General features: G+C 46.2%; 1 protein-coding gene across 4 annotated transcripts; it reads left to right on the plus strand.

Annotated features, from left to right (window-relative positions):
- The first annotated feature begins 883 nt into the window (after positions 1 to 883).
- On the plus strand, positions 884 to 23336 carry LOC310742244 (shootin-1-like). 4 transcript variants are annotated; one of them, XM_083571402.1, is made up of 16 exons: positions 884 to 1012; positions 2695 to 2747; positions 3400 to 3460; positions 5368 to 5462; positions 5928 to 6084; positions 7741 to 7838; positions 8115 to 8196; positions 9052 to 9146; positions 10441 to 10587; positions 12718 to 12871; positions 13595 to 13727; positions 15868 to 15917; positions 16810 to 16925; positions 20289 to 20342; positions 21550 to 21823; positions 22907 to 23336. In XM_083571402.1, exons 1-16 carry the CDS (start codon positions 976 to 978, stop codon positions 22999 to 23001), a joined length of 1701 nt encoding a protein of 566 aa, XP_083427528.1. In that variant the 5' UTR covers positions 884 to 975; the 3' UTR covers positions 23002 to 23336. The 4 variants fall into 4 exon arrangements, with proteins under 4 accessions (XP_083427528.1, XP_083427529.1, XP_083427530.1 ...); XM_083571403.1 differs by having other exon boundaries at positions 16813 to 16925; XM_083571404.1 differs by having other exon boundaries at positions 15868 to 15914.
- Positions 23337 to 24896: the final 1560 nt, after the last annotated feature.

The raw sequence follows: 24896 nt of genomic DNA on the forward strand, positions 1-24896 counted from the left end.
AAGCACCCAGTTCCTGGTTTTCCTGAAACACCCAAGTTGCAACTCTGAGGCAGAAGCCATTGGCAAACGCTGCTGGATAGCAGTGCCAGACTCCTAATATTAGGGACTCCTAATATCCACAATATCCTCCTAATATTCATGACCCCCTGGACCAGAGCATGCCAGGCACTCCTGTCTTCCACTGCCTTCCACAGTTTGGTCAAACTCATGCTGGTAGCTTTGAGAACACTTTCCCACCATCTCGTCCTCTGTTGTCCCCTTCTCCTTGCGCCCTCCATCTTTCCCAACATCAGGGTCTTTTCCAGAGAGTCTTCTCATGAGGTGGCCAAAGTATTGGCTTCAGGATCTGTCCTTCCAGCGAGCACTCAGGGCTGATTTCCTTAAGAATGGATAGGTTTGGTCTTCTTGCAGTCCATGGGACTCTCAAGAGTCTCCTCCAGCACCAGAATTCAAAAGCATCAATTCTTCGGCGATCAGCCTTCTTTATGGTCCAGCTCTCACTTCCATACATCACTACCGGAAAACCATAGCTTTAACTATACGGACCTTTGTTGGCAAGGTGATGTCTCTGCTTTTTAAGATGTTGTCTAGGTTTGCCATTGCTTTTCTCCCAAGAAGCAGGCGTCTTTTAATTTGATTGCATATGAGGCAGTAAATCGTATATTTTCTCGCCAGAGTTTCGATGAGCGCTGAAATCTGTTAGCCTCTTGCTAGCTTCTGCAAAAGAGAGCTCCTGGCGGCTGTTGCAAATGCAATTACCAGGTCAGTAAAAAGAAAAACCTAGCAGATTTTTTTAAAAAAATAAAAAGCCCTGTGGCTTCTTGTGACTCGTCTCATACTGGAGGAGGAGGAGGAGGAGGAGAGGTTTCACTTCTCAATTCTCTGGGGAAGCCTCATCGCTTTCATGCAACTGTGGAGAGAAGGGGCAGAGCAGGCTGTGCAGATCTTGGCTGAGCACAGACAGTCCGGACCAGAATGGAGTCTCTGGGGGAGGATCTCAGCCAGCTGGCAGGTAAGGATGGGAAATCTGCCTCCCCCAAAAGCAGGTTGGAAGGGAATGCATGGTAAACACTGTGGCATAGTGGTTAGAGCAGGGGTAGGCAACCTAAGGCCCGTGGGCCAGATGCGGCCCAATTGCCTTCTCAGTCTGGACCACGGACTGTCCAGGAATCAGCATGTTTTTACATGAGTAGAACATGTCCTTTTATTTAAAATGCATCTCTGGGTTATTTGTGGGGCATAGGAATTCGTTCATTATTTTTTTCAAAATATAGTCTGGCCCACCACATGGTCTGAGGGACAGTGGACCGGCCCATGGCTGAAAAAGGTTGCTGACCCCTGGGTTAGAGTTTCAAGCTGTGTCCTGGCAGACGCGGATTCAAATCCTCCAGCAGCCCCAAAGTTCTTAGGGTTGCCATATTTCAAGTGAAAATCCGGACACATAAAATAAAATCATAATCATCATCGTTGTTGTTGTTATTATTATTGTTGTTGTTGTTGTTTGTTGTTGTTATATCCTGCCCATCTGACTGGGTTTCCCCAGCCACTCTGGGCAGCTTGCAGCATATATAAAAACATAGTAAAACATTAAACCTTAAAAGCTTCCCTATACAGGGCTGCCTTCAGATGTCTTCTAGTCAGACAGTTGTCTATTTCCTTGACATCTGCTGGGAGGGCCTTCCACAAAGCAGGTGCCACCACCAAGAAGGCCCTGTGCCTGGTTCCCTGTAACTTGGCTTCTCGCAATGAGGGAACTGCCAGAAGGCCCTTGGCGCTGGACCTCAGTGTTCGGGCTGAACAATGGGGGTGGAGACGCTCCTTCAGGTCTACTGGGCAGAGGCCGTTGGCAGAGTTGTTGAGCTTATTCTGCAAAATCTCAAAAAAAAAAAGAAGAAGAAGAAGAAGAAGTTTTGAGCTATTTTCCCAAACATCCAAGCTATTTCCACCTGGGCAATGTTTACGAGGGTCGAATCCTGTCCGTGTCTGGGAAATTCCGATGTATGGCAGCCCTAACTGCAGTGGGCAAGTTATGCTATGTGCCTTGATGGATAACCTAAGATGCTAAGGCAGTGAAGGAAAGAATGAAAAGAATGTTGCCAAAAGGAGGTCGTAAAGGTATAAAGTCGAGATGGCCGTGAAGATGTGTGAAGGAATTTGCAGACACCAGTAAATGAACCCGTGGCCATGCTCTCCCTCACTCCCTGTCTGAGATGTTGCCTTTTGCTTTGTGCAGTAAGGCTTAGCTACCTGGTTGCAATTCTGCTTGTTGCAAGACTTAATTTCCACACATGTGCAAAGCTAAGGTGGGTAATGCCTCTGTAGGAGCCCATGCAATTTATCGACCTGGGGACTCCACTTTGGAGGGTCCCTTCGGACGCCACTTGGCCCCAAGTGTTTATGTGGTCTTAAGCATCACAGCTGAAGGAAATCCACTGTATGACTTTGGGCCAGTGACCTCCCTCACAGGGCTGTTGTGAGGACAACGTGGAGAGGGGGAGAGCGGCAAGAACTAAATGTTTCAGGAGAGAGGAGATTTCTAACTAGCGATATGACCATCAAGGACAGATGGATTGATGGGCTGATGGGAGTTGTAGTCCAGAACATCTGGAGGGTGCCAGGTTGGGGGAGGTAAGCAGAGCCTCAGTGCTGCCCCTGGGCATTTCGTGGCGACGTTCTCTTTCTGTTCTTCTGCAGCCATTTTGGAATCTGACAGTGACTCTGATTCGGAGAAAGATGAAGACGCCGAGGTATGTGGGTCCTTTCATTTTTTAAATTCATTTATAAAATATTTGTATATTTGATGCAGTTTCAAGCATGAAAACTTAAAACCATACAATAAAAAGCACACAAAAGGTTTTTTTAAAAAATAAAAAATAAGCTTCTGGTCCTCATGGGGAAAGAATGGGAGATAGGTGTCAGAGTCTGGTTCTGGAGTGAAGCCCCAGCAAATCATGACTCAAAGAAAGTCCTGTTCTCACAACCATTCACTGTGGCTTTCTAATCACTCCCACTGTTTTGCTTCAGAGGGCAGCACTCGAACCCGTGCATTCAGATGATTAGAAAGGAGAACTTTTTGACAGTAAGGGCTGTCCAACAATGGAATAGACCACCTCCTTCCTTGGAGGTTTTTAAGCCAAGGTTGGGCGACCCTCTGTCAGGGTTGCTTTAGTTGTGATTTCTTCATTGCAGGGGGTTGGACTGGATGACCTTTAGGGGTCCCTTGCAGAATTCTATTATTCTAAATTCGGGGGGGGGGACGACAATTTTGAAGTCTGCATGAGCAGCTGTGCTGAGGATGGGGATGGTGGGAATGATTGCTTAGCAAAAGCAACTCTGCTGGCAGGATTGGAATGGGAAACATCAGTGACCCAGAAACATTTCTTCCCTTCCATCCTCCAGGAAGCGGCTGCTTGTCAGGAAAGGGATGAAGCCAAGAAAAAGCTAGAAGAATTTGAGTATGGTAAGCATGATCTGTTGGGGTGTTAAAGCTGCGAGCCCCTTATGCTCAGGTTGCATAGATGTATAAATACAACTCTAAATCCCGAAGACGCCACAATCTCTGCTAATTCTCATTCCAAGGAAACAAAACCTGCTGAATGCCTGGAGCAGGGGTCCCCAAACTAAGGCCTGTGGGCAGGATAAGGCCCAAGGGACTCGTTTATCCAGCCCGCATTATCCCCTGCCGCTCGCTGCCGCCGCCTGCTCTTACCGGCGCTGCACTGTGCGGCTGCCCACTTCCGGGTCGGAGGAGCACCAGAAATAGCATGTGTGCACGCGTATGGGCATGCGCTCCCAGGCCCTCCGGCCCGCCGCGTGATCGGCGCTGGAGACACTGGCCCGAGGCGCGGTAAGTTTGCTGACCCCTGGCCTGGAGCCTCTCGCCGCTCAGAGATTGGGATGGCACCTAGCTGTGTCCTGCATTTACTGCTCCCCACTATTCACAGTGGTGAACCTCAGGATGAGAGGGGGCGATTGCACCCGTGTCCGGCTTGTGGGCATCTCAGAGGAATCTGATCGGGTGTTTTGGGAACAGGGTGCAGAACCAGGTCCCAGGCATATGGGATTTGTGGGTGTGCTCAGGACACTTCCGTTATCGGCAGCAGACAGTGGGCAGTAGTAACCCCTGAAAGGGCTTCCGGATTCCCTATGCAGCCTAGGACTCACGACAACATGACTCATGACAACATTTTGGAGGTCCCAGGCCGCAAGGTGGTTAGATTGCTCTCAATTAGGACCAGGGCCTTTTCAGTACTGGCCCCAACTTGGTGGAACGCTCTGTCACAAGAGACTAGGGCCCTGTGGGACTTGACATCTTTCCCTGCAGAAAGATGTCAAGTCCCGCAGGGCCTGCAAGACAGAGCTGTTCCGCCTGGCCTTTGGTTTGGACTCAGTCTGACCCTTATGTTTCCCTCCCCTTATGGTTTTGATCTATGGGCTACTTTTAAAATGAGGCTGCATTTTAAATTGCATTTTAACCGGTGTTTTAAATTGGTTCCCCCCCCCCCCCATTACTGGTATGCTTTTACTGTAATTTTACTGGTGTTAGCCGCCCTGAGCCCGGCTCTGGCCGGGGAGAGTGGGGTATAAATAAAATTATTTTATTTTTATTATTATTATTATTAGTGGGGCAATAAGAGGCAAGACTATCAAACTTTGGAAAGCTGGTATCTTTGGATCAAGTTCACCAGTTTTGTCCAATGGATTAAACAGAATAGTTTTAATGTGTAAATTAATATGGTTTATTTGTTTGCTTGTTTGTTGTTGTTGTTCATTGAATTGGAAAACCACCTTTCATCCGCAGGTCTCAGGGTGGTTCACAACACCTGAATAGTTTAAATAAATATGCAATTAATGGTTTCTGTTTTGAATTTGATTGTGTATTATTATTGTTGTGTATTCAGTGGCCTGTGTTGGCCTGAGCTTGAGTCTCCACAAAGGATTCTGAGCTCTGTGTTCTAGTTCGATACATGATGTCCAATCACAGAACATTTCAGGATTCGGGCCTCTGCCATTGGCCCTTGAACTCTGAGTCGTGATTTGCAGCTTGGAAGTTTAGACAGCCAATCACGCTGGGAGTGGGAGTGGCCCAGGCTTTCAGGAATGTATATAAGCAGTTGCTTTGCCCCTGTTTCCCAGTTATGTAGCTCAGTAAAAGTTCTTGCTGTTATCGCTGTGTCTTGCCTCGTGGGAACCCGCCTACACTTCAGTTATCTTCCTTAGTGGGTCATGCAAACCGCCATTCTGAAGGATGCTTTTTGCAGGGTATGGTCATGGGCACTAAGGATGAATTTATGTCACCAAGTGGGGAAAGTCCGGGAAAACTGCTCTAGAGATGATCTTCAGCCTTCCCCCTCCTTTCATTCCCAGCTTCGCAGGCTTTGCTCGCTGAGCTGTCCACCCTGGAAGCAGAGTACGAAATCGAGAAGTCGTGCCGAGAGCAGGCAGAAGTTTACGCAGCCCAGGTGAGCCAGGCGAGCTGGTGGACGTGGCAAGGCGTCTTACCTAGAGGTGTCCTAAGCACCGAGGGGCTCCTTCAAGCTCCTCCTGGGGAACAGCTGTAACTCAGGAGTCTAGCCCTTGCGTTGCATGCAAAGAATCCCTGCTCCAATCCCACATACAGCAAATGGCTTTAGATACCTATTAGGTCCATAAACTACCATATAGCATATATTCAACACAAAAAACAGGGACAATTTGTTGTTGACAAAGGACAGCTGGACATATAAAGGGCCCCACTACCTTCAGTAGCTGAGAGCCTCATCAAACCTAAATCTGGCCCTGTGTCTCCTGCAGGAGTGAGTTCCATAGTTGAACTCTTTCTTTTATCTGTCCCGCAAGACACCTTGGTTTGCAGCCCAGTCTCTGAGCCACCCTTCCACTGTGATCATCCTGGGCTTACCTTTGCCATTGCATATCGACTCCTGCAGGTGAGCAGAGAGAACAAGAAGCTGAAGCGCATCAGCGCAGCTTTGCTGCCCATGCTCACCCACCTCCCGGGGGACCTCATTGACCCAGGCAACGAGGAGGAGATCCCCACCGAGCAAGTCCCGGATCCAGTGGGCCAATACCTGCAGCAAATCAAAGGTGAGCCATGTTGTCGCTTCCCCTCTGGCTCAAAGGCCACCAAGGGGAGCTGCTGCTGCTGCAGAATGGAAGGGAGAGGTCTGGGCAGGGACTGTGCAAAATGCACTGATCCTGCAGCAGTGGAGAAGACCAACCTTGGAGGGAGAGAGGCAGCTTCCTTAAGGATGGAGAGGCGGCGTTCAAGAGATGCCTCTCATAATAATTTATTATAATAATTTATTATTTATACCCCGCCCATCTGGCTGGGTTTCCCCAGCCACTCTGGGCGGCTTCCAACAGAACACTAAAATACAATAACCTATTAAACATTAAAAGCTTCCCTAAACAGGGCTGCCTTCAGATGTCTTCTAAAAGTCAGATAGTTGTTTATTTCCTTGACATCTGGTGGGAGGGTGTTCCACAGGGTGGGTGCCATCACCGAGAAGGCCCTCTGCCTGGTTCCCTGAAACCTCATTTCTTGCAGGGAGGGAACCGCCAGAAGGCCCTCGGCGCTGGACCTCAGTGTCTGGGCAGAACGATGGGGGTGGAGACGCTCCTTCAGGTCTACAGGAGCTTCAGGTGCCCAGCTGCAACACAACAGTCCTGCAGTGCTGTCTGAGGGTCTGATACTTGCTGCCACTCCCCTCCCACTTGCTCCAGCATTGTCAGATGGGAGGGGACCTACTGTTAGAATTCCTGCTCCATGATTGCAGTCATGCGATTGTTGTCTTTCACATGATGGTGTATGTTTTGGGAAGTGACAGAGACAGGGTATTTGTGTTCCTGTGTTCTGTGAAGTGGGACTATTGTCCTTTGTTCTTTTTCTCTTTGCTGTCTGATGCTAGAGAGAGAGGGAGCCATGTTGCAGTACTCCGTGTATGTTTATATGTAAATAAAGTAGATTAGCCAAAATGCTGAGTTGCTGAGGTCTGTCACACGCAAGTTGCACAAACTCTGTGGATCCTTAAGTGTGCCAAAATGCTGAGGTCTGTCACGCGAACTGCGAAGACTCTGCAGATCCCTAAGTGTGCCGGTGTCTGTTGGCATCGGTCGCTATGATGTTCAGGCTGAAGAAAGTTTTGAAGCTCCCGAACGATCGACCAGGAGGGACAGAACATGCCAGTCGGGCATGTGTCTCTGCCAGGGTCCTACTCAAATGTAGGCTGACCTCCTGACACCTACAGGGCAGTACTCAGGTCTTTCAAATTTCAGCAAATTTGGGGGGCTCCCACCTCTTGCCTTCTGTTCTGCACATGCAACTGTGTGTGTGTGTTTATTCCTGCATTGCAGGGGGTTGGAGTTTCAAGGCCATCCACATTGGTGGCCTTCGCCGCCTCCTGTGTCAGGGAGTTCCCCTGTTTAACCACGCGATGTGTGAAGAACTTTCTTTTACCTGTCCCGACTTTCCCAACTTTCAGCTGCCAGGAGGTGAAGTCAAGATGGACTCTAGACACATATAAAAACGCTTTTTGAAAAATATATTGAATTTGCCATAAGCTCACCATCGCCATCTAGTGTCACATTTGTATAATGCACTTAAATTTTTTATTTGCAGCTGTATGGCTGAGTCCCAAGAGTCTGTCCTGTGGTCTGGCTGCTAAGTTGGCAACAGTCTCTCCTCTAAGGAGCCAGCTTCCCTCAAATTCACCTTTCCCTTTCTCCTTCTTTTTTACCCAGACCTTCAAGCGAAGGTTTCCCTGCTGCTGGATGAAAGGAAGGAACTGGCCATGCAAATGACGGAGCTCCAGGGTCGGGTCCAGCAGCTCCAGGAACAGGTATTGTGGGTTACTCCATGGGCACAGCCAGGATTTATGTTCACAGGGACAGAAGACCACCTGTCAGCGTCCTCTGTCTGGCTCTGTCTAGCAGATCCGGAACAAAATGCCTCAAGAGCAGCTGTTTTAAGCTGCTTTCTTTTGAACCCCAGTCAACTCGAAGTTGAGTTTTGAAATGTTAGAATGATTGTAGAACTATTGAGCTGTATATAACTGAAAATCAGAAATAAAAATTAAACAGAAATGAAACAGAAGCAAAATCTTCTTTGTGCAAAGGTGGAAGAAGAGCAGTTTGAGAAGCAGTCTCTGCAGGCTCTGGTGGTGGAACGTCAGAGGGCTCTGAAGAGGGTCAAACGAGGTGAGTTGTGGGGAAAGGTCACAGGAAGAGCCTATACAGGACGGCCTCGGTCCTGTATACCTGAAGGAGCGTCTCCACCCCCATCGTTCAGCCCGGACACTGAGATCCAGTGCCAAGGGCCTTCTGGCGGTTCCCTCATTGCGAGAAGTGAGGTTACAGGGAACCAGACAGAGGGCCTTCTCGGTAGTGGCATCCACCCTCCCTTCAGATGTGAAGGAAATAAGTAGCTATCCTATCTTTAAAAGACATCTGAAGGCAGCCCTGTTCAGGGAAGTTTTTAATATTTAACTCTGTATTGTTTTTAATACTTGATTGGGAGCCGCCCAGAGTGGCTGGGGAAACTCAGCCAGATGGGCGGGGTATAAATAAATAAATAAATAAATAAATAAATAAATAAATAATAATAATTACACCCAGAGCTCCCTCCCTTCTTGAGCTGGCATTTACTTCCTTTTTTCCACCTGGTCCAGCACCCTCTTCTCGCAGCAGCCAGCCAGATGCCCATTACGGGAAACCCGCGAGCAGGATCAGCGTGCGAAAGCAACTCTCCCCTCCTGTGGTTTCCTGGTATTCAGACGCATGGCTACCCCCCCCCCCCCCGAGGCAGAGCTTCCAGATTAAACTACGTTGGCTCTTTGAACTTGCATTCATTCCCATTTGTGGGGAGGATAGAGGAAGTTGCACCCAAGCAAATGTCACTCAAGCCGAAGTAAAGTGGGAGCTAGGAAGGAGCAGCACAGTCGGCACAGAGGGCATCTCAGCCTCTGCTCGCTCCAGGGACACACACGCCTTTCCCTCCCTATCCTTCATTTGATTCGCAGGTGATTGACGTTTCTTCTGCCCTCTCTCTCCCAGTGTCCCATCTACTCACTGAGGAGTACGGCAAGGTGTCCCAACAGCTGGATCTGGAGGAGGAACTGAGGCAGCAAGCAGAGACCTTTGCCCGCCAGGTAGGAATTCAAGGGGCAAACCTTTCTCCACAATACCATTCTTCGTTTTCCTCTGGCAACCATGAGCCTGTTAGAATTCCTGCTCCGTGATTGCAGTCATGGGATTATTGTCTTTCACATGACGGTGTGTGTTTTGAGTCCACAGAGTGGGATGTGATGGAGACAGGATGTTTGTGTTCCTGTGTTCTGTGAAGTGGGACTATTGTCCTTTGTTCTTTTTCTCTTTGCTGTCTGATGCTAGAGAGAGAGGGAGCCATGTTGCAGTGCTCCGTGTGTGTTTATATGTAAATAAAGCAGATTAGCCAAAATGCTGAGTTGCTGAGGTCTGTCACACGCATGTTGCACAAACTCTGTGGATCCCTAAGTGTGCCAGTGTCGGTTGGTATCAGTCGCTGTGATGTTCAGACTGAAGAAAGCTTTTGAAGCTCCCGAACGATCGACCAGGAGGGAGAGAACATGCCAGTCGGGCATGTGTCTCTGCCAGGGTCCTACTCGAGTGTAGGCTGAGCTCCTTACAGAGCCAACCACGTGATGAAGCAGCAAAAAAAGCTGGTGATATTCCAGGCTCCATCAATAGAAGTCTAGTGTCCTGATCAAGGGAAGTCATAGTACCACTCTATTCTGCCTTGGTCAAACCACACCTGGAATACTGTGTCCACTTCTGGGCATCACAATTTAAGAAGGATGTTGACAAGCTGGAAGGTGTGCAGAGGAGGGAGACCAAGATGATCAAGGGTCTGGAAACCAAGCCTGTTGAGGAATGGTTGAAGGAGCTGGGTATGTTTAGCCTGGAAAAGAAGAGACTGAGAGGAGATAGGAGAGCCATCTTCAAATATCTGAAGAGCTGTCACGTTGAAGATGGAGCATGTTTGTCTCCTGCTCTGGAGGGTAGGATTCGAACCCATGGCTTCAAGTTACAAGGAAGGAGATTCTGACTAACATCAGGAAGAACTTTCTGACAGTAAGAGCTGTTCAGCAGTGGAACAGACTCCCTCAGAAGGTGGTAGACTCTCCTTCCTTGGAGGTTTTGAAGCAGAGGTTGGACGGCCATCTGTCATGGGTACTTTAGCTGAGATTCCTGCATTGCAGGGGGTTGGTCTAGATGTCCCCTGGGGGTCCCTTCCATCACTCCTATTCTACGATTTGCTACTCTGGACCTCAGAAAGCTGACCGGCAGTCACTCATGTTCCTCGTGGCTTATTTGAAACAAGGGCTCAACTTTGGAACTGGCTGGTTCTAAATTGCAGCTCCTGCTCTAACCACTGAGCTCCCACTCCCCTTTATCATGTCACAGATGCTGGTGAAGCAGAAGGAAGCCAACCGGCAGAGCATGATCCTGATGCAGAATATTGGGCCAGAGACCCAGCTTCTCCAAGCCATGGAGGAGGTGGCCAAGATGACCCGGGAACTGGAAGAAGCCCAGCAAGAGCACCAGGCTAAGGTGGGTTTGGGGCTCCACCTGTCCAAGGACCTCAGCAGAGGCTGGTTCCTGCCCTTTCGATCCATCCATCCATCCACTTTCTTTGTTTACAAATTTATTTATTTGGTTTTCCAACTTAAATTTTTACAGAGATATAACAGACATAAATCATAAAAACGAGATTCCAAGGAATCTTCTGGATTTCCATCCTCCCCTTTGTGGGTCCTATTAGTTAATTAATTAATCCTTTCCTTCCGCATCTTTTATGATACTCCAAATCCTTCACCTCTTCCATTATGTCCAGAATTCAACCTTAAACCACAAGTGCTATTCTAATCCTACTAACGATTTTAACTGTTTGCAGTGCTCTTTAAGGTAAGTTATAAATTTTTCCCATTCCTTGTTAAAATTTTGGTCTTCCTTATTTCTGATTCTTCCGGTCATTTTTGCCATTTCAGCATAGTCCATCAACTTGATCTTCCATTCTTCTCTGGTCGGGACTTTATCTTCTTTCCATCTCTGGGCCAGTAACGTCCGCACAGTCGTGGTCGCATACATAAATAGTCTTTTCTGCTCCTTTCGGATTTCGACACCTAGAATTCCTAAAAGGAAGGCTTCAGGCTTTTTAACAAAGGTTGTTTTAAACATTTTTTTTCCAACTCATTATATATCATTTCCCAAAATCCTTTTACTGCCTTACATTTCCACCACATATGATAAAAGGTGCCTTCTTTTTCCTTACATTTCCAGGAATCCATTCATTTTCCGTCCAGCCTGCCTGTTTCGCAAAGAAGCCCAGGACATCCAACACCAAAAACAATGCAATTAAAAAATATTAATGAATTAATTGATCTCATTTACGGATCACTTCCTGTAATGGCTTGAGGAGTGCGCAGGAAGGCTCGGCTGTCTTCTTCATTATATATCTTTAGGGTCCAGGAAAAAACATTCCTCTTCTCCCAAGCTTTGGGCTAGTTAAGCAATCTATGGCATTTTAAATTGGGGGGCGGGCAATGTTTTCGTTTGTTACCATGGTGTATATTTTTGTGTTATTATATTGCAAACCACCCTGTGATCCTCGGATGAAGGGTGGTGTAGAAATTTAATAAATTATAATGATATCAATATAACGCATCTCCAAGCAATCTCATAACGCATCTTTAAATGTGGATAGATCAGTTGTATATGTAAAAACCGTTAAAATAGTTGCACATATTAAAACAATTAAAACCATTACACTTTTAAAAAAATATATCACACACACACAATTAAAATTAAAACATTCTTTAAAATAATTAAGAAAATACCGTATAAAATGTGTAAAACCCTTAAGAACCCCTAAAACCAGTGCTTTTTTCTGGGGTGGTACGCAGGGGTACACATACCCCTAAACATTTTGTGAATCTTCGTACTTTGGTCCATTTACTGTATTTATTTTTCCTGATTTGAACTACAAAATGGTGGTTTTCTTGAGTCAAAAGGAGAGTACCCCTTAACGGTTTGGTTGTTTTTTTTTAAAAAAAGCACTGCCTAAAACTGTTTAAAAACAGACACACAGCCTCACAGCTAATCATATGAAGGTTGCCGGGAGCAGAATCTTTCAGCCATCAAATGACTGAACAGGAAATGTTTTTAAAATTGTGCCTAAATGTGAATATTGAGAGAGGCAGACTCCCTTCCTCAACCTTATCGGTTTAGACTGGAATGTGGCAGGGAGTTCCAGAGGGTAACTCTGCAGCATGAGAAGGAAGGACTGCATCTTGTTTTTTCTGAATCTCCTGCCCATCCACAGAGGTATCTGGTGACCCAGAGCTGGCCCAGGACATTTCACTGCCTGGGAAAACCCAACCCAACAATCATAGAATGGTAGAGTTGGAAGGGAGCCCCCAAAGGTCATCTAGTCCAACCCCCTGCAAGGCAAGGACTGCTTTTTCAGAAGTGGTGATGGGGCAGCATCCTTAAAGGGGGCTCTATCCCTGTTGCCCCTCTCAACATCTCAGCTTGCCTCGCCTTGCCTAATGGGAGGCGAGTCCTGAGTTCAAGTGTCGCCAGGAGGAAAGCCTCTTTCCTGGCCCACATCTCCCTGATGTCCTGGGGGAAGGGGCTTTGCTTTGGGCTCCCAGTCTGCTCACATTGCTCCTTGCTCTCCAGGTGAAGGACCTGGAGGCCCAGCTGCTGGGACGGCCGCAGGCGGAAGAACTCCACAGGCTCCTGGCTGCCCTGGCGGCAGCGGAGGAAGAGAAGGTCCGCCTGGGGGAGAGGCTTCGCCGAGCGGAGGAGAGGAACGCGGCTCTGGAAGAGAGAGGTACGGCATTTTCGGTTGCGTGGATTAGAAACACAAGATAGGCTATGGTATAGATACAGCCTGACAGAGATTCTTTTGCTGCAATGATGGCATGGCAGTGGGTCAGACTGGATGACCTCTGGAGGTGACCTCCAACTTTACTCTTCTGTCATTCTGTGATTCTACGACTTCAGAACCTCGGGATCCAAAAAAGATCAACATATTACTTAAAACTCATTTTCCACAAAATAAAATAGACAAAGTGTTTAAGTCATTCCAATAATAAAGAAAAAATAACGTTAATCATTACTCTCACCTCGGTATCAGGAAATAACAGGCACAGGCACATCCATTTTTTAAAAGGAGTATTTATAAAGCGTCAACTCCTAAAGAATGCCAATGCAATGTACAATAAAGTGATTAAGACGTCATTTTGCTTATACAACTTCCAAAGCCACTTCCCCTGTATTGTTGTACTGAGCCGTTCTGCCATGCAGCCAGCCTCTCTCAGTGTGTCTTTCCGGAGGGAGGTGACCCCTTATTTTTCCTTTCAAGTTCTTCAAAATGCTGCAAAAGTGCAAAACTTTTATGAGGATTGCGGTGGGTGGGTGACGTCACAAGGAGTGGCCAATCAGTGCCACGCACAGCCACACACAGCCTTATCAAAGTCTGCCACCCTGCAAAAAAGCAAAACAAAGGCCACCTTCTTTGTGGGGGGCTGAGACCCTGCCTTTCTCCTTGCAGTGAAATCCCTAGAAGAAGAGGCGAAGGCAACTGGGACCCTGTCTCCGAAAACATGTCCTGAGGCTCCCCTTCCTCCTCCTCCTCCTCCCCCTCCCCCTCCTCCTCTCCCTCCAGCATGTCATGTCCCAGTGGAGTAAGTATCATTTGCCATATATTATTATTATTAATAATAATAATAATAATAATAATAATAATAATAATGAAATGATTTTAGAATGTTGTATCATTTTACTGTCGTTAGCCGCTCTGAGCCCAGCTTCATCTGGGGAGGGCGGGATATAAATAAAATTTTATTATTATTATTATTATTATTATTATTATTCATAAACTTTATATGCTGCTTGAATATAATAAAAACCATCAAAGCGGTTGAAATGGAGAGTGAAACAATCAGCTTATCAGTAAACACAGATAGAAGAAACTGTTCTAAACACTTGAAAACAATATTTTTTTATTAAATCGTTTTTATTAATTTTCCGATAAAAAACATCCAATTAGCATATCAAATCATAATCCAATTAAAATAAAAAACTAAAATAAAAAAGACCAAATTATCATCAAATTATAATTATTAATTTTGGGGGGCTTCCCATAGTCTGGACCTTGAAGCATAGCTCCAAATCTCAACCCATATTTTCCGCATCTCAGTTTTAACGCTTTAAAGTTCTCCATCTCTGGCTCTGCAAGTCTCAATCATGTCAGACATTTCAGCCATCGAATACATATATATATATATATATATATATATATATTTCAACTGTCTTTTTGCCAGCGCAGCTTCCTGTGGCTCCATTCCAATCCAGGCTGATGAGATGAGCCTGTCCAGACATGCAGAATTTCGATCTGTGCTTTAATTGAAAACAATTAAAGCACAGATCGAAATTAATTGAAAACAATTAAAGCACAGATTGAAATTCTGCATGTCTGGACAGGCTCATCTCAACAATGAGGCGACCCGAGGGTCATCTAGTCCAACCGCCTGCAGGGCAGGAATCTCAGCTTAAGCATCCACGACTAGGGCTGCGGTATGTCTGGTTTTCCTGGACATGTCCAGGAATCGCTCAGAAAATTGGCATCCGGGAGGATTTTTGCTGAATTGGCAAAATGTCCTGGAAAACATGGACGTCTTTAAAAATGATTTTAAAAATCAAAGAAAAGCCACAAATGAAATTTTTTGTTGGGGGGGTGGAGATGTTCCCCAAAAATAAAACTCCCCAAAAGAAAAGTTGTGTCCGGATTTTCACTTTGGGGAATATGGCAACCCTCTCCATGGCAGGTGGACAGCAGATGGCGGAGTGGGGAGACCAACACTTCTATTATGGGGGTTGGACTAGATGGCCCCTGGGTGTCCCTTTCAACTCTCCAATCATACAATTCTATGATTCCACAGTTGGAAGCAGTGATTCTTCTGAATCCCAGTTGCTGGAACCTACGGGACAGGAGAGTCCTGCTCTCGTGCTCATGTTCTGGTTTCCCATAGTGGGCACCTGGTTGGTGTTGTAAACAAAGTCTGCCCTTTTTCCCTTATGGGGTACCCAAGAGCCCATATAGAGTCCTTACGTGGGTTCCCTGTTGGTAGGAGAAAATAACAGAGGCCAACCAGAGAATACTGAGAAGCAAAGCAGCTAGTAAGCCTGATCTTTATTGATCTGTTGCAACAGGGTCCTCACTCACCGCACGCAGGAGGAACCCAGAACCAAGGTGTGCAAGCCCTTATATAGACTTTTGAAATTGCCACCCTGTAGATCAAGACCACCCCCCTGACACATCATACCTACATCACAGAAAGGGCAGTCTACAGCAGAAATCTGAGTGCTTTGTTCACCTCCTGTCTGCCATGTTACCTGTTTAATGGTCACTTGATTGGATTGCCTGGGGGGCCTGGCCAGTCTTTTGTAATGATAAATACTTAGTTCCTGAGCCAGGTCAGGCTCACACCTTATTCATCTCTTAAATGTGCCCTTAAGACAGGATTTGTGAGGAAAGAGACAACGGGGAGGTTTGCCACTTTGACCTTGCAGAGAAATAATTGAGGTCAGTTTGGGAATCAAAAATGGTTTCAGGTCGGTCTTCCTGTGCTGATCTATGTACGTGCTTGATTGGTACACTTAGGAACATTTAACATATATCTAAGACCTCAAAATTCCTATCACATTGGCCATGGTAAGACCAGGATGCTGGTCGACACGGACTATGGGCCTGATCCTGCAGGGCTCTTCTGATGTACCTGGACCGGACTTGACTTTTCTTCTTCCGTTCTTCCATCTCTTCAGCCCCCTGATGGCCCTCAGGCAGAGGAAGGGAAGGCAGCAAGCGAAATGTGGTAAGTGGATCGGGGAGGGAGGGAGGTTTTGGGGTGCGTCCCCCTCAAGCACTTACCTGCACCGAGCTCAGCTGCAGGGCAGTGACCCCGTAGCCAGAAGGTGTCTGGATGCGACCAAGGAAACGGATTGAGGTTGAATCCTGACAAGACAGAAGTACTGTTTTGGAGGGACAGGAAGTGGGCAGGTGTGGAGGACTCCCTGGTCCTGAATGGGGTAACTTCTTCTTCTTCTTCTTCTTCTTCTTCTTCTTATTATTATTATTATTATTATTATTATTATTATTATTATTATTTTATACCCCACTCATCTGGCTGGGTTTCCCCACCCTCTCTAGGCAGCTCCAGAAAGAATATTAAAAATAGTATTAAACATTAAAAACTTCCTTAGACAGGGCTGCTTTCAGATGTCTTCTAAAAGTCAGATAGTTGTTTATTTCCTTAACATCTGATGGGAGGGTGTTCCACAGGGTGGGAGCCACCACCAAGAAGGCCCTCTGCCTGGTTCCCTGTAACCTCACTTCTCACAGGGAGGGAACCACCAGAAGGCCCTCGGCACTGGACCTCAGAACGATGGGGGCGGAGACGCTCCTTCAGGTATATTCTAAAGAGAGACTCGATGGCCAACTGTCAGGGCTATGATTCCCCCATTACAGGGGGTTGTACAGATGACTTTTGGAGGTCCCTTCGGACTCTACAATCCCAGATTCTAAGCCAACCCCTCTTGCTTGCGGTTCAAGTCTCAAACTGGTGGTGGGGAAGGAGGATATTCAAAGGAGGCCTTCGGATGCATCCAGGCCCCCTGGGAAGGGGAAAAGACATCATTGCTGGGTTTTTACCCTTCACCCCATGAAAAATAAAAACCCCTACAAATATCCCTTTTCCCTCTGGGCAGCAGCAAACTCCTGCACGGACGATGTGAAATCGAAAGCGGTGGAAGAAATGATGGCCAGGATCAAAAGCGGGGTGGTCCTGAGGCCAGCCAGAAAGAATGCTGGGGACTTCTCCAAGGTAAAGAAGCAGAGTGGGAGAGCAGAACATAAAAACCTGCCTTATCCAGAGTCACTGGCACATCTACTCAATGCTGTCTACCCAGACTGGCAGCAGCAATCCCAGGTTTGGGACAGGGGACATTCCCCATCTGGAGATGCCATCTAGGTCCTTCTGCAAGCAGGGCAGGTGCTCTGCCACTGAAGATCGTGGGAAGCTGCCATATAAGGAGCAAGACCCACTGGTCCATCTTGCTTGGTATTGTCCACTCTGACTGGCAGCCTCTCGTAGCCCTGCCTTGAGATGATGATGATGATGATGATGATGATGATGATGATGATGATTTTATTTATTTCATTTCTATACTGCTTTATATTTTTTAAGGAAAATCTCAGAGCAGTTCACAGCACATCAGAACATCAATAAAACATCAATACAACAATCTGAAGAAAGTCAAATGTAGATTTTCCAGTCAAAGCAACATAATTAACAGAAAACTAAAATATTATCTTAAAGATTTTGAAATAAAACATGACAAAGGAGGTCAACAACAGAATACGTATTTAACACAAAGTTAACAAAAAATTCAACGTTTTTCTAAAAGACAAAACATTAAAACATTCATAAGTGAAGTCACATTTAAAATGCACATTTAAAACAGCATTTTTTAAATCAGGGATGGTGCCTTCTGCTTTCAGAGCAGTGTTCCACCTCTAAGCTGCAACCCTGCGCTCAGCAAACCAAATTCTCCTTTCTCTAGCAGTGGTGACGTCCCTCCTCAAAACCGCTTGCTTCTTTCCTGCAAATCTCGCCACAAGGGGATGCCCATGTGGGAATGTTCAGGGTGGCAGGAGAGGATATACTGTTTATTAATATCCTTCCTAACTTGCGCTAGCAATTTCCTTTACTTAGCAGAGTTTCCATTCCCTCTTTTTATATGCGTAGCAGATAGCTGGTCGCAAGTACATGTGAGCCTCTCACTATTATACAGTTCAATATGTCTTAGATTGAATTGTATCTTCCTGGTAAATTCCCTTGAATCCCTCTTAAAAGAATAAATACGCCACAATCTTGTGTTAAAGTATATAAAAGAAGTTTACTCACACATTCAGATCACAATTGGATCCCTGAAGGCAGACTTAGTTACAAATATGTACATGTGGATCTACCCCATATGGGTGAATGATCCCAGTGCTTCTGCAAGTTGAGAACTAGCAGAGCAGTCCTAGCTAGAAGCTGGCCAAACGAAGAAGGAAGTCAAAAAGATAGAGGTGTGCTGCATGACTCGTCCTTTTGTTACCTGAACAGGTAAGGTCAAGCCCACCTCTATCACATGCAAAAGGAAGGAGGCTCCAGCCAGGAGGAACAGGAAGTTTTGACTTGCTGGACCAAACATTCCCTCGCATGTCTTCTCTAGCATTACAAGGAATGTTGTACTTGACTGCCTCTCATGGATCACATCCCACAGCCCGTGGTTCTTCTCCTCTTTCTCCTCACAAGGGCCCTGCCAGGTAGGCCAGGCTGAGAGGAGACAGCGTTAAATAAGTTGGAGTTCTTGTTATTAAATACCGTATTTTTCGCTCTATAGGATGCACTTTTTCCCCTCCAAAAATGAAGGGGAAATGTGTGTGCGTCCTATGGAGCGAATGCAGGCTCCCTGGCTTCAGCGATAGCAAGGCAAAGCCTCCGAAGCCTGCGCTCCGGAGGCTTCGCGTTGCTTCCGCTGAAGCCAGGAGAGTCTGCTCTTTGAGGCTGGCGGTGGGGGAAAGTAGCGCCTCCTCCATCGCCAGCCCCAGAGGATGGGGGGCAGCAGGAAGGCGCGCGACGCCTTCCCGCTACTCTCCAACCCGGCTTCGAGGCTGGCGGTGGGAAAAGCAGCGCTTCCCCCATCGCCAGCCCCAGAGGATGGGGAGCAGCGGGGAGGCGCGCAACGCCTTCCCCCACCTCCAGAAAAGCCTGCAAGAGCTGCACAGCCTTTAAAGAGCGTGCAGCTCTTGGGGGCTTTTCCCCAAGGAGGGAGAAGGGACTGACTGGCCGAGTCAGTCCCTTCTCCCTCCTGCGGGCTTTTGCGGGAGATGGGGGAATTCCCCCACCTCCCGCAAAAGCAGGCAAAAGCTGTGCGCTCTTTAAATGGGCTGCGCGGCTTTGCTGGCTTTTCTAGGAGGTGGGGGAATTCCCCCACCTCGCAGAAAAGCCCGCAGGAGCCGCGCAGCCTTTAAAGAGTGAGCGGCTCTTGGGGGCTTTTCCCCAAGGAGGGAGAAGGGACTGACTGGCCGTTTCAGTCCCTTCTCCCTCCTGGTCGAAAAGCCCGCAGGAGTCACGTGGGGCTCCTGTGGGCTTTTGCGGGAGGTGGGGGAATTCCGCCACCTCCCGCAAAAGCAGGGAGAAGGTCTTGGAGTGGCGCACAGGCTGCGTGCAGCCTGTCCACTGCTCCCAGAGCTGCGGGGGGGGGGGAATCATATTTTTTCCTTGATTTCCCCCCCTGAAAACTAGGTGCGTCCTATGGTCCGGTGCGTCCAATCGTGCGAAAAATATGGTGTACCCCAAAAAAGCACACCAAGAACTCAGACCAATATAAGTTTCAGTAGTGGGAGTGGTCCCTACTCACAAATCAATAGTCAGTTGTAACAAAAACTAATCGATTCAAAAGTATGTATTCTGACAAGGATTACAAACTCAAATAGAGATTACAAACTCAAACAGAGATTACAAACTCAAACTCATAAGGATATGTATAACACAATAATTTGTTACAGAATTAGAGATAAGTGTTCATGAGTAGAGATAAGTTCGTAGTCCAAAGTCAGATTTGACGTGAAGGTCTTAGTTTCAATCGTTGAGCAGAAGTCAGAAGTCAATTATGGATCAGAAACCAGGACAGGGCCCTGTTTCGATGTATTCACCTTCATCAGCTGGAAGTATCAAATTTTACATGAAAATACATTTAAATTCCAAATTATCATAAATTATAAAACAGTATTATAAAACATTTGGTTCCTTACCTAATTTCACTTACCTAAATTACCTAATTACAGTAATTTCGTGTAAGTTTGAAGAATTTGTATAAATATATCCTGTTGTTTTCTAAGTTTCTCAGAGATAACAACTGAAAATCATTAATATTAATAATGATTACATGTGTTGAATCAAAGACCCTAAGGCAGCATGTAATCATATGATTCCTCACCTAAGTGTGAAAGGAGACAGTGGCTGGCCCAAGTCCACCCCGTCAGCTTCCTTGCTGAGTGAGGATCTGAACCCTGGTCTCCCCTGTCCTCAAGGGACGCTCTAACCACTACTCCACACTGCCTCTCTCCCTGGAGGAGGAGATGGGAGCAAGTTCCTTCCTAACTGGCTCCCCATCCGTGTCTTCTCCACCTCCAGGCTGCTGCCGTGAGCAAGCGCCGAAGCACCACAATGGAGCTGCAGGGTCTCCTGGTAAGAATCGTCTGCATGTGTGGATAATAATAATAATAATATTATAATAATAATGTTGGTGTGGGGGGGCACTTGGGTCATTTATTAATTAACCAAATACATTTGGTCGTTGCTTTGCTCTTCATTAACAACAACAAAGAGCAAACATAGAAAAGGGAGGGAGACAGAGACAAAGAATCAAAAATTCAAACCATAAAGCATCAAAGGTTGGAAGGACTAATAATAATAATAATAATAATAATAATAATAATAATAATAATTGTACGCCACCCATCTGACTGCGTTGCCCCAGCCACTCTGGGCAGCTTCCAACAAATTATAAAACATCACACATTAAAAACTTCCCCATACAGTGCTGCCTTCAGATATCTCTAAAAAGTCAGATAGTGGTTAATTTCCTTGACATCTGACAGGAAGGTGTTCCACAGGGCGGGCACAACTACTGAGAAGGCAGTTCATCAAGTATTTACTAATACAGGGATTCCCTAATCATAAGGATATATAAAAAAAAATAGAAGTAATTGCTACCTGTGAGTTCCATAATTGTTGAGAATAAGGGCTATATATAGGTAGTCTTAAATGAGCCAGACGTTTGCATATACCAATGACATCGAGTGACCATGTGCCTCAATATTTGTATAAGAGAATAACTGGGTGCACTCTTCCCACCTTAGATCAAATCTATGCTTCCAGGTGTCACAAGAAAGCTGCAGAGATAGTGCAGGATAGTGCGCACCCCGGAAATGATCTCTTTCAGCTTCTGCCTTATGGAAGAAGGTATAGGGTTATAAAGACCAGGACTAGCCGCCTGAGAAACAGTTTCTACGCAAACGCAATTCTGGTTCTAAACGCAGCATAAGGGGTCTCTATCTGGTTTGCCAGAAGCGGCTTAGTCATGCTGGCCACATGACCCGGAAGCTGTACGCCGGCTCCCTCGGCCAGTAAAGCGAGATGAGCGCCGCAACCCCAGAGTCGGCCACGACTGGACCTAATGGTCAGGAATCCCTTTACCTTTACCTAATTTTTCATCAATAACAATCCAATGGAGGCCACACTAATACAATGCCAAATCACAATACAATCAAAAGAGCCAATTAAACAGTTCCAAATTAACATTTTTGGATAACTTCCCATGTTCCAGCTATCAGGAGTTGATGTTGTTCCTTGATCCTGCACCAGTTCTCTTAATTAATTCTGACCTTCTCAGGCTCAGAGCAGCACCAGGAGTCCGGTGCGGAGATCAAGCCGACGTCAAGGCAGCCAGAGGAAACTCACAGACAACCAGCTGGAGTCCATCCTGCGGAGACGTCGCCGGATGGTTGACTGCCCAGCGCAGGGCCACGTCCCACAACTGCAACCTGTCGTGTCCACAAAACACATCACGTCCGTTGGAGTTCGGGAGGCCAGGGCGGGTGTCCTCTCTGCTACAGACCCACATCCTTCCACAAAGAGCTCTGGGGATCTTGGCAAAAGTCCAACAGGTGGGCAAGCTTCTTGCTGAAACCGGGGTGGAATCTAGACACATATTTAAAAAACGTGAAAATACTTTTTTTAAAAAACGTTTTGAAAAATATATCGAATTTCCCATGACTCAGCATCGCCCTCTAGTGTTGCATTTGTATAATGCACTTTACAACACATTTAAAATGTTTTATTTGCAGCTGTAGAGCTGAGTCCCAGCTGCCCTCGTCAGCCAGGAACAAGGAGCCCGGTCCCCGGCAAAATAGCTGTCCCTGGCTCCTCCTTACTTTTGCCAGTTGTTGGTTAAAGGTGTCAAGATGCTGTGAGTCGCCTGAGGGACTTGGCAGTACCAGATTACCAAATAGGTATTGGTCTATAGGCACGCGGCAACAGATTAAAATGATATTGATTTGAGCTTGCAAGAAAATTACAGAAATGTATTAGGAGATAATTTGCAAGGGGGCCACTGAAATTTTGACTGCCTAGGGGCCTCCACAGGGTTCAATCCAGCACATTAGGAACAAATGGTTAACATGTGATGAGTAAGACAGCCTGCGGTCAGCATGTATGTAATTAGGACAATCTTGCAATAAAAATATAGTGCTTATACATCAATAAATTTATATGGGTGGCAGCTTTTGGCCATATTTGCACAATGAGTAACATAGGAAGTGGAATGATAATATGTTATTAAGGTAAATGCGATATGCTAGGGGTCAGCAAACTTTTTCGGCAGGGGGCCAGTCCGCTGTCCCTCAGACCTTGTGGGGGGCAGAACTATATCTTGGGGGGGGGTGAACAAATCCCTATGCTCCACAAATAACCCAGAGATGCATTTTAAATAAAAGGACACATTCTACTCATGTAAAAACACACTGATTCCTGGACAGTCCACAGGCAGGATTGAGAAGGCGATTGGGCCGGATCCGCCCCCCAGGCCTTAGTTTGCCTACCCATGAGATACACTGTAAACTCTGCTTGCTCTTTGCAAGTGTGTATCAATAAAATTTTACTATTTCACCAATTTTGTCCAGATCATTTTATTTAAAGGATCCTGGTTTTTTTAATCTCTCACAATGACCAACATCTCTTTGTTCTCTAAGGTGACCCTGGCAACCTGGAAGCTACGATCCCACCATGTTCAGAGGAAGAGCCTGCCCTCGCTCAGTCGCAGCTCAGAGTAGCGCCCCTTCGATGAGCAGAAGGATCGCACTTGCGTCAGGGAGTTGAGATCCCCCCTGAAGCAGCCTGAAACTATATTATAAAGCTGCCTGTAGTGCTTTGATTTGAGACTGGATTAAATTAGAAAAAACAGATTTGCTAAACCTTGAAGGACATGATAATAGATTTGGATAGCATGCGTACTTGTGGTAAAACAAAGAGAAAGTGTGCAAAGGATTCTGTAACCATATAATTAGGAGATCATTTCTAACAGTCTGGGAAAGATATAAAGATTAACTAGAACAGAAAACTCTGTTGTGTTTGTCGCCAATAGAAGCAATATCAATAAAAAATAATAATAATAAAAGAAAATGGTTTACATATAGAGATATTTTAATAGAAAAGGAAGGGACATTAAAACTGAAAGTTTTTGAAGAGATTCGAGAAAACGTTAATGATTGGTTGCAGTACAGTGGTACCTCGGGTTACAGACTCTTCAGGTTACGCGTTTTCAGGTTGCGCACCGCACCGAACCCGGAAGTACCGGAATGGGTTACTTCCGGGGTTTGGCACTCGCGCATGCGCAGAAGCACTAAATTGCAACCAGCGCATGTGCAGACGCAGCACTGCAAGTTGCGAAAGCTGCAGGTTGCGAATGTGCCTCCCGCACAGATCACGTTCGCAACCCAAGGTTCCACTGTACCTTCAATTAAATGAGGTATTTAAAGAAGATAATAAGAAAGCATTTAATTACACTCTATCTAGTTTTCAAAGAGAAATTATAGAGGACAATATAGAGGTACAATATGTTGCTCAGAGTAGCACCCCTTCAGATGAGCAGGATGATCGCGCTCACCTCAGGGAGTTGGGATCCCCCCCCCCCGATACAGCCTGCAAGTCGCCCCATCTCCCGGAGCCATTTCCCCAGCCTCTTGTCAATGGCAAAGTGATGAAGACAAGCACAAGATAAACGCAAAGCAAATTGTTCTGTTGCAGCGGAGCCTGAATTCATTTGCCCAGGAGTCTTCCTCCCTCACCTGATTTTGGGGTGCTCAGGTCCCTTTCCTTCTTTGCATCATGTGGAGCTGCTCTGAACTGGGACACGGGTCTGTAAGAAGTTCAACAGGTGGAGCTTTCGGCTCATAGCAGCCTCACATAGTGCAAAGGTTGCTGATAACCTTGCTTGTAGATTCAGGTAGGTAGCCGTGTTGGTCTGATGCAATCAAAATAAAGAAATAAAAGATAAAAATTGTCCAGTAGCACCTTAGAAACCAACTAAGTTTGCTTTAGGTATAAGCTTCTGTGTGCATGCCTTAAGGTTATACCCAGACCTTAGTCGCTCTGGTATCTGAAGAAGTGTGCATGCACACGAAAGCTTATACCCAGAACAAACTTAGTTGGCCTCTAAGGTGCTACTGGACAATTTGATTTTTTTATTTATTTCAACCTTGCTTGTCTTCAGGACTGCAAGCCCGGGGCAAATTTGAGCCTCCAGCCAGGAAGGGGTGGGGGACCCCACACAGAGACAAGATTTTCTCAAAGGCTGTTGTACAAGTCTTACTATGATCCTGGGATTGAAGCTCTAGGTCAATGCCACTAAAGTAAACGTGTCAGTGACACGTCATCCTAGATCTCCTTTCGGACTAGTAAGTAGGCTGTTATTTTTAACTGCACTAAATCCCTGAAAGTGTATTTGGAAGAGTATTTGAACAGCATCATGCAGCTGATGTCTCAGTAACGATTGACTTTCGAGTAGCTAAGGGGTGAAATTATTTCCAAAGTATTTGCAGCATCAGCAAATCTTGAATTTTTAAAAAGCCTGATTTTTTATTATTTTTTAGAAAAATGTACATGGATTGTTTCAAAGGCCACAAATGGGGTGGAAGGATGATCATGTCAAAGACAACCCATCTATAAAACTAGCCTTTTAAC

Source organism: Podarcis filfolensis (genome assembly GCF_964270895.1).
Source record: "Podarcis filfolensis genome assembly, chromosome: 9".
Lineage (NCBI taxonomy): Eukaryota > Metazoa > Chordata > Lepidosauria > Squamata > Lacertidae > Podarcis > Podarcis filfolensis.

Excerpts from the sequence above, each read along its gene's own strand:
- LOC310742244 (XM_083571402.1), top strand. The coding sequence starts at position 976 with ATGGAGTCTCTGGGGGAGGATCTCAGCCAGCTGGCAG. Across the intron at positions 6,085-7,740 it reads ATACCTGCAGCAAATCAAAG|ACCTTCAAGCGAAGGTTTCC; the intron begins GTGAGCCATGTT and ends TTTTTTACCCAG. Across the intron at positions 9,147-10,440 it reads CAGAGACCTTTGCCCGCCAG|ATGCTGGTGAAGCAGAAGGA; the intron begins GTAGGAATTCAA and ends ATCATGTCACAG.